The sequence below is a fragment of the Meleagris gallopavo genome, chromosome 9, assembly GCF_905368555.1.
Source record: "Meleagris gallopavo chromosome 9, MGAL_WU_HG_1.1, whole genome shotgun sequence".
In the NCBI taxonomy this organism is placed as follows: Eukaryota; Metazoa; Chordata; class Aves; order Galliformes; family Phasianidae; genus Meleagris; species Meleagris gallopavo.
In genome coordinates this window covers 13,005,655-13,015,591 of record NC_139412.1, presented here as the reverse complement: position 1 = coordinate 13,015,591, position 9,937 = coordinate 13,005,655, and the positions used below count along the sequence as shown (strand labels likewise).

General features: G+C 42.8%; 1 protein-coding gene across 1 annotated transcript in view; it reads right to left on the bottom strand.

Annotated features, from left to right (window-relative positions):
* Window positions 1-1,814: 1,814 nt before the first annotated feature.
* The window catches only part of TRPC5 (transient receptor potential cation channel subfamily C member 5), a 69,466-nt gene continuing 61,343 nt past the window's right edge, over window positions 1,815-9,937 (bottom strand). The window contains exon 10 of the mRNA XM_031554681.2: window positions 1,815-9,430. Within this exon, the coding sequence (XP_031410541.1) occupies window positions 8,696-9,430 (735 nt within the window). The 3' untranslated portion in view covers window positions 1,815-8,695. The remainder of the gene's footprint in view (window positions 9,431-9,937) is intronic.

Genomic DNA, 9,937 nt, shown 5'->3' with positions numbered 1-9,937 from the left:
GGGCCTTCCGGCTCCCTGCAGGCAGTGAGCTGCTCTTCTGCTTGTTAACATTCTGTACAGCGCTGCTGTGTGCTGGAGGCACAAGTCTCCGGAGTCTCTTGAATTGTAAAATCCATCTGTTATTGAAGGTAATTATTACAAATGCTGTAGAGACTAATCTTGCTGATTCTGCCTGCCGGCAGCATTGTCCTGCAGGGCTGTGCTGGCTGCTGTTCCTGTGCTGTTTTCCCCATGGCTGTGCAAGAGCACCAAACCGACTCTTACGGCTGTTGCTTTTCCAGCTCAGTTGTTTTATTTTAGCCTCTCTTTCTCTCTGCAGTGGTGCTGGAAATCCTTCTCGTTTATAAAATCACACTGTCAAAGGCTGCATTATGCGTGGGAGGTGCTCAAATTTTAAATCCGGACTCCCAGTTCAAAGTGACCACCCTTATGAGGGAGGAAGGCAAAGCTCTCAAATTAGAACTTTATGGCTTTGAAACAAGATCAGAATTTAAATGTTTCAAGGCAGAGCTCCTGCTGGTCGAGTCACTGCCACTCACAGCAATTTAGCACAGAGCAGTTCAGCCAGCATTAGCCATAGACGATGGGTATTGCTCACAGCACTTCAGTCATTGCCACAAGTGTGCTGATCTGCAGAATCAGGAACACGTGTCTGAGCACTAACAGGGTGTTTTTACAGATTGAACTCATTTATGGTTCCATGTATTCCTTCTGCTGAACATTGCCTTCGCTGGAGCAGGTGAGCGCTTTGCCACCAGCATACCACAAGGTTAACACCAAGATAAGAGCCACACATGGCTGTGACAGCTGCTTGACATCGCCGTGTTATGGAAAATGGTCCCAAGAGAAAGCGATACATCCTGCAAGGATAAAATTAGTGGACCTTCTAACTCCCTCTGCCCCTCTCCTTTGGGTATTTTTTCCTGTTTTCTACCCTGCATGTTCACGTTCAAATTTCAAACTGTGGTTTCAGGCCCCTTTTTAAACCAGTTTGTTTTGTATTTGTTGGAGTTGAAAGCAGAAGTGTTTAATATTTATGGTGATTACTTGAGCACATGATTTGTATTTTCAGGAAGTGTAGTAAGAGGACATGGATTATACTGCAAAGCTCCTTCTGTCTCAGCCCACTTCTCTCCCTCCCTGCTCCAACCTGGTGTTCTCTGCTGCAGTGCATCCTTCTATCCCTGCAGTCACTGTACAACGGAAGGTGGCTTCAGATGCAGTTTCTGTTTCTGAGGTAGAGAGCACAACTAGAGATTCAGGGTGCCTTAACTTTGAAATTCCAGGTTTTATGGTAGGAGTAAGGAATATGCACGTCAAACTCTAAAACAAAACAAAACCCAACAGTAATAATAAAATTGCAGCCTTCTCACATCCTTGGTGTGTTTACAACTCTGTAGCTGAGGACCGCTGCAGTCCTGGGCCTTGCTGCAGCTTTTACTGTGGGCTGCCTGTTCCCATGTGGGGCCATGGTGCCCAACTTGTACCAGGATCATCTGCATTTCAAGGAGAGGGGCACTGCCCTTGTGTAACTTCAGAAAACTCCCATTCTTCTGCAGGTATGACCAGGGGCTCCTGGTGGATGATGGAAACCTTCAGAACTTCAGCAGCATGCCTCTGGTGCCTTAATGAGGTTTGCTTGGAGGACTGCTTCACATGAGCAAATTAAGTTAATACAGTTGGGTTGTTGCTTAATGACTCTTCCACGCTATTAGCTATATTGCTGCATATTCCAAAGTGGATGATGTAGTTATGCTGGTCAAAGAATATCTTTGGGGAGCAAATTAAAGTGGAACGATACATACTTGGACTCCTTTGTACTGCAGTAATTGCATTCATGTGGTGCATTATATTTACCGACGCTCAGTGTGGATCTGCTGCTTTCTGTTGCAGAGAGGATGTAACGATTGCGATTTTTCAACTTCTGCACAGTCAGGTGCTGCTCAGCTGCTGCCCAGGAACACTTGCTCAGATCTGGCTGACTGACTTCACTGCAGGTAAGCAGGGCTGTACCATGTCTCTTCACTCAAACACCAGCGTAAATCTCTACAGAAGTGGAGCCCTGAAGTGCTCCTTGAGGAGGTTTCCTGTGCAGAAGGTGGTAGAAATTATTGAATGTCATCTGCTTTGCTGTTCATAAATGTTTATTATCAATAGGTAGCTGGAAATATTACATCCGAAAAGGTAGAAACACCTTGAATTTCAATAGGCTTACAGTTTTGGGAAAAAAAGATTAAACGCTTCTTTTTTTTTTCAGTTTACATTTAAGCTAAAAATACACATAAAATAAATAATTTTATTTATTATATACATTGTTTCATTTTTACATGTTACATGAGGGAATGACATGGAATCTGCACTATGGACAGAAAAGGTGCAAGTAGAAAAGTACGTAAAATGGAGCGTTTGTTTTTGCTTTTTGCTCTGCCCTCTCCATCTCCCCCTCTCTCGGGGTGGCTGCTACCACCTAATGGGTAAATGCTGAGGTCTCCACTCTGTCTCTACTAAATACACAAAATTCTCTCAACATCTAAAAGCTCTGTTGCCTGGAAAAGGCCATTTGATTTCTGACCAAAATTAAACAAAAGAAGAAAATCCTCACCTTTTTTTATCCCATGAAATAAAACAGCATCTTCAAATATGATCTGCCGTGAAGCTGTTTCTGTGATAGCTTTTTCATGAAGATTTAATTTGATATTAAAACTGGATTGATTTAAAACAAAACAAAAAACCCACAACCATTTCCAGTGTAAGCCCAATTCTCCAGGGCTTCCTGAATAGAAAATCACTTATGCATCTGCAACCACCCTTTGCTTCTCAAGGATCCCTAGCTCTCTAGTTTCCAGACCCACCTTATAAACACATTCGGTAGTTTTTAAATAAAACTGTACAATACCTCAAAAATAGCTACACCAAAAAGTGCCCCTTTGCTCAAAAACAACTATTTATAGTCAGAAGGCATTTCATTCTGTTGGCGAAAGGTATCACAGTGTTCTATTAGCTCACGTGCTAATGGCCAGCTCCTTGGCTGATCACATCTCATTCTAAGTGCATTGTTTCTTCTGGCTTAGAGTTACTGCTCATGGAAATGCTTTAAATGGAAGGGGAAGAAATCCCCAGAGGAAAGAAACAAGCCATGCTGAAGGAGGACATGCCAGCCAGCAGGATGGGCAGTGCTGTTCTCCATAGTTGGTGAGCTGTAGGTTGAGAAAGGTCTGTATGTAAAGAAAGAATGGAATGGTCAGGTTGGCCTCACAGTAGTGGGTGATGTGAGCTAGGTGGGGGTTTCTGTTGTTGGTTTTGGGTTTTGCTTTGCATGCCTTTATAAAAGCAGAGCAGGTAGAAGAGTTCCCTGAAACATAACATGCTGTCATACATTCAAAAGATGTTTTTGCCTTTTAAATATACTTCTCTTAGATAAAGCATATTCTCTTTTAAGAGTCATTCTTGATCATCAGTTTACTCCAGAGCAGCAGTATTCTGGGTGGAGGGAATTATGTGAATAATATATAAATGACTTGTTTGTACAAGTGTAATGGTCTGAAACAGGGAAAGCAGTGTAAAAATTAAATGGAATTGAATTACAAATGGTTTGAAAATACATTGACGTGGCCAGCCCAGAGTGCCTCCCACTGCCTCCAGAAACTCAGTCAGGGATTGATTTTATACTTGTGAAGTTTCAAGTTACACATTCCCTAAAAACTGCAGATTATTTTGGTGACACTTTAATTTAGATGATACTCTAGTGGGTTGATTTACTATTCGCTGTAGTCTCACTGATTTCAATTAATTTTGCCTTTGCGCGAATGGAAATCGCTGATGTTTCTGGCACACCTGGGCAGGTGCAGCTAAGTTGCTGCTCGGGGCAGCACCAGGAGCTGCTGCAGAGGGGACAGTGACTATCAGTGCATCCACCCCAAGGGCAGCTCGAGAGTTGCTGGGTAAGTAACAGTTTTCATTCGTTCTGGGCAGCCTCAGTGGCGTGGTGGGCTTCTGCTTTTTGTATTTCTCCATTCTGGATGTCTGTGGAATTGTAATGGGGCTGGGAGGGTGATTGATGTTGCTGTTTTGGAAGTCAGCCTTGGTGGCTGTGCACGGCCGTCTCACGGACACGTCTGTGGGACACTTGGCACGCTGCAGTGCAAACTGGCTAAAGGAGAACTCGGTCAAAAATGGAGCCTTTTCCTGGTGTATATATGTATTTCTGTGAGATTTTGGCCTTTAGAAAAGGAAAGAAAAAAATAAAAGCAAGACTGAGAAGTTCCAAGTGTTGTAGGACCTATACCTAATAGTGAGAGAGCAGTTGGTATTCGCCTGGTTTTCTGACTTGGTGAGATAGCCCTGGAGTAAAGGGCATCCCTGCTTACGCTGTTAGTACTTTTCCAAAGTGGAGGTTTCCCTCGTGTTCCTGTAAGAACACCGTGTTCCTGGGCTCAGAACGCTTGCTGTGCCCTTACCATGTACATCAAACCTTAGGGCTCATCTGACATGAAAGAATGTAATGTTTTCCTAAAGCCCAACTTTTTTTTTTTTTTTTTTTTTTTTAAAAGGTGTGTGTGCACATAAACAGTGCTGGGCTGACTGTGAAACTTCTCTATGCCTGGAAGTCTGTTGGGACAGCCACCATTAATCTATTTAGAGGGTGAGGTTTTATATAGGAATACAGTTATATATTAAGTACTTACAGTGGCAGTTTCTGTTTAAAAATAGTTACACGTATCACTAGAAAAAGGGTGAAACACAAGTACAGTAAGGTGAGCTTCCAAGTGAGACATGTCACAAAACCAAGGAAGTTAGCTGAGGCTCCCAGCTCTCCGTCTACTGCAGAAGTGCCCTAAATTCCCCTGGTAGGAAATCATGCTTTTTTTCTACATGGGAAACTATCTTAACAGACACAGCAAAATTCTAACCTGAATTAGTCTTCAGAAGACAAAAGTACGTAGCACTGCTATGAGTATTAACTAGTTACTGTATATAGCGCCTTTAATTCAAAGATCTGAAAGTGCTTGTAAATAATGAACTAACCCCCCTGCGAGGTAGGTAAGTAGTATTATCCCTATTTTACAGATGGGGAAACTGAGGCATTAGAGAGGCTACGTGACTTGCCCAAGGTCACAGGTGAGTCAGTGGCAGAGCTGGGAACAGACCTCAAGTCTTGTTGTCTAGTCCTGTGCTCTGTCACTGTGCATGCTGCTTCTCTAGGGACCACATATACAAATAGCTGAGTATTTACATATATACCAGTATGTGAATAATATACAAATAGAATTATCCAAATAATCTGCAGAGATGTTACTTAATTTCTTATTTCTAAAACAACTTCAATCTCTGACCTGAGTACACTGCCTTGTAGCTCTGTGACAGCCTGTGTTTGGGGGTCTGACTGCCTACTGGGGATTGGTTGTAGGTTACAAAGCCAGGTGAAAATGATGCCAGGGATGGGATATGAGAATTAAAGCTACTTTGAAGAATAGGCTAAGTGATCAAGACCCATGTGATTCCAAATAGCATATGATGATTGTTGTTGGAGCATCCAGTACAGAGGCCAGGCATGGCCAGTTGTGATACAGCTGTGTACCCTGAACCAGAGAATAGGTTAACTCCTCACAGAAGATGCTCAGTGTCTCATAAACTCCTACCCCAGCTGCTTGCACAAACAGCAGAGAGATGCTTCCTTTCTTTCTTTCTTTCTTTCATTTCCTTCCTCTGAAGGAAAGAGTAAGAAAATGGAAAAATGTAAGTAAAATCACCAGTAGTCTGACTGCAGGTGATTTTAAAAATGAAAAATAAGGCTAGGATCAATCAAATGTATTTTTTTTTCCACAAGATCTTTCAGTTTCTTCCCCCAGTGCTCCTCCTTAACAGTAGTAGTAATCATTCATGAGCTGCTCTAAAGCCTATTGCTACAAAAGGGGGTGCATAGATGCAATCAAACAATTCGGCCTTTTGGGGAGACCAGACTGACAATTTTGCAAACTTTTGGATAAATGTATTCATCACGTAGTCAAAGCAAATAGTTGTGTTCAATGTGAAAGTCAGCTCAAACTAGTTCATAGCTGGGAAGTATCTGAGTCATGAAACAAATCCCCCAGGAGCTGCAGCCCAGCAGCCCTGTGATGTTCCTCTCCTGTTCAAGAGAACGCTAGCAAGAGATTATTGCAGTGCTTTATCCATCATGCCATTACAATGTGGCAGCTCCTACCCCTGCCCTTTCAGGACACAGCAGGAGGACATGACTCACACAATTTGCACAGAGGGGATTTGCATTACCCTCTGTCACTTCTATGTTTTTGAGGGGCATTGCTGCAGAGTTTTATTTGCATTTCATTTTGAGACTTGTACCTGTTAATGTAGGGCTGAATTTGAATGACACCTCTTAATTGGAGCCAGATCCAGTGTGCAAAACTTGTGGAAAACTTCAGAGCTCTTCTGCTGTCTGAGGATGTGAGTCCTGCATTTGACCAGCCTCCAACTCAGCTGACATCATCTGCACAACTAAACTGGGGTGGCTTTTATGCCCACTTGTTACACGGGTAAAGTAAGGATGTGCTGCCCTAGAGTTCATAAGCTGCAGTATGCTTAAGTGAGGCATGAAATAATTCAAACCCTTCTCTGTACTCCCTGTAAGGGAGTCACATTAATGTTCATGCTTCCAAAAATACACTAGATTTATTAAACTGTGGGCTACTTCTAACTGCAGCTCTCGTAGGTGGGTTTGCATCGTAAAAGATAGACTTGCTGGATTTCTCATTGAGCAATCATCAAACTGCTTCTGACCCTTAACATTTTGCAAGTCTCCGTGTGATGCTTTGCTCAGCCTTGCTTTCAGGAAGAGAAGATGCAATTCTCAAAGACTGCTATAACCCTGCAGTAAGTATGAAAGCCTGAAGTCTATTCATACTGAAGTGCTTCTTGCTCTCTCCCACCTAGCACAACTAGAGGCTTACATCCTTTGGGTTGTGTGCTGCATGCTGGTAACAAGGAGAACATTTCTGAGTTTCTCTTCCTGGCTGCTCTTTTTCCTTAATGCTGTTGCTTGCCTAAAGCTCTGCTTTTCCCCTGAAGTTCTGCATTCAAAGCTTCCTGTAGCCAAGCCTGTCACCCTCTGCAGGTCTGCTACAAGAGCTGTTCACAAAGTTGTGCTCTATAGGTGTCCTCAGGAAGATCCCAACAAGGTGGTGGTTTTCCTTAACAGGCAAAGCATTGTACCCTGGGCACCTCAGCATCTCATTTATGCAGGACTGCCTCTGCAGAAGAGGTCATTTTTGGCACTACACAGCTCCAGCCCACATAACCTGTCCTGGGAATAGAGCCTTCATCCTGATGCAGCCATGGTGTAAGGAACAGCCATTTCTCAGCTCCTGGTCAACACTGGCTTCTTCCTGGCAAGCAGCCAACTAACAGCAGCTCTTAAGCAGTACTGAGTGCCAATCACCTGTGTATCTCAGCAACAGCACAGAAAGCCCAAGTATTGCATTGCGGAAAATCACTGTGTCAACCATTTTGATTTTGCTGGTACATCTCCCCTTTTTGATGCTCTTTAGGACAAACACAACAATGGGAGTGCTGGGACAGGGCCTAGCACAAATGGAGGCGAAAAATGAGCAATTGAAAAAAGAGAAATAGAAGGTTAACATTTCCTGCCATGCTCTTTTTTGTTGCACCTTAGTAAAGGGACTGCAGAGACTTCCCAGGGTGCCAGATACAGTCAGGGCTGCTCTAACTTCAGTTGCTTTTCAGGAACGCAGCTCACAGACCCAGAGACCTCACTGCTGTACAGCAGGTGGATGGCTTCTGCCTGAAACATGACATGGGCTAGGAAGGCAGCAAAAAGCAAATGCAGCAGTGGAAATAAAAGCAAGAATTTCAAAAACAGATGCAGCTCAGTGTAAGGGTGAGGTTTAGGGCTCGGTTTTGGTTTACCATTAGTGATATAAGAACCACACTGAGGTTTCTGTCTCAGGCAGCCACAGCTGGTTTGGGGTTGTTCATCAGTGCAGAAGTTGGGAGTGAGGCCAGCTACTCACTTCCCCACCTGCCTCACTGGGAGGCCATTCTAGTCCCTACCAGGGCATTTCTTCATGGCAGTTAACAAGCAAATCATAACATGTTCTAGTTGCATGACCACAGGTGTCTCATAATAAGAATTTACAAAATGAATATAATGACCTGAAAAATATACTACTGCAAGAATTAGAGGTTGTATTGCTTAAAGGAAACAAGCCAGTTATAACCTGAAACCCTTCCTATAAAGGTTTTACATATGACTCCCAGCCTCCTGCTAAGCCACTGCTCACCAGCTGGATGTGCTGATGAGGACTTCAAGCAGGACAAGCATATTGGATAGCAGCAGTAATAATCCAGCAGTGCTGGGATGATGAGGAGAGCACTGGAGGAATCCTCTGCCACTGGTGTATCTGAATGATGTGTGATTTGAAGACTGACTGCATCTGACTGAGTACTGCGGTTTACTATGATTTAGTAGATGGTGAAGCCTTCCATTCAGTTTTTGTGAAGATAAAAATAAAAATAAAATCATAGAAGATGTAGATAGCTATAAAATAGGTACCTACACAGACTTTTAGGTTTGTTTCATCCTGTGGGCAGAAAAGAATTCTTAATGCATAAACCAGGTGAGAGCAAACAATTACAAATAATGAGCCAAGTTTTCCAACAGGTGTTAAGATAGCCTTACTTATAGTCGCGTTGTAACATGGTCCTCTTGCCCATCTTTCCACTGGTTTATAAACAAGTCACAAGCCTCTCCCCATGAATCAAACACATCCTCTGATGAGTCTAAAAGTTTGGAATTAGAGGAACAAATACTGGAAGCACAGTGAAGGGAGCTGGTACAAACCATAGGGCACTCCTTGCTCTGTCCTGTAAGTCTTGTGTTCCTACTGTAGTCTACCTCATTGAGGTTAATTTCACTTTTGGAACAATTCTCTTCTCTCTCTTTATCAATCTGAGAATATTTGATGTCTTTCCACATGTAGTGTGGCTGAATAATTCCATCTGAAATAGTGTACATGGGCTCTGAATTTGCTTCAGGTACGTGTCCATTCATCTTGGAGAACAGCAGCCCCAGTCTCTTAAAGGACTCTTTCTTGGAACTGGAAAGCCTCTGAACTCTATTTCCATTTCGGATGAAGGAGCGCTTACTGATCCCATTGCTTTTTGGCTTCTCTTCCACCATATCAATCCCAGACATTGTTTTAATTAGCGCAGACACATTGAAATCCTTCTTTTTGTTGGCTACACTGAAAGACACACTCTTGACTTTGGGTTTTTCTCCAGCACTATCCTCATTTGTTTCATCCTTTTGAGACACCTCTGTGCTACTGGTAGAATAACTTCTCCTCTGCGGCTTCCTGTTTCCCAGCAGGTCAAGGACTTCGTAGCGAAAACTTGAGATGTCCTGTTTTAATTCCTAGGACAAGAGGAAAAATGAGGTATGCTCAGCAGCATTATCTGTGAGGTGAAAGAGTGACCACATTCTCTTGGGAGGATTGCTCAGAGGTAAGCTAAGTGCTGATATCACATCATGCTTACAAGTACACCACACAGATCATCATTATTTGATGAAAGAGGAAAAAAAAAAAAAAAAAAAAAGTATTGTTAATCCTGACAACTGGAGTTTGCAAGATCCTTATTACCACAGGCTGTGGCCCAGCCTTTGTGACCACCCCTTTTTCCCCTTCTTCCTGCTTGAACAGTGGGGAACAAGCTGAAATAAGGCATTTTATTATACAAGTGATGAAACTGTTGGAATTTAGAAATATTACAGGAATCTTTTAGTTGGCCCAACTTTAACTTTGTTTACAAGTGTTCTTTGTATCCACTAATCCAGCTCAGTCTGGGATTAGGAGTGTGATGTTGACACAAATCAAGTACTTTGTTTAAAGCCATTGCCTACATACAGTATTGTGTATTAATA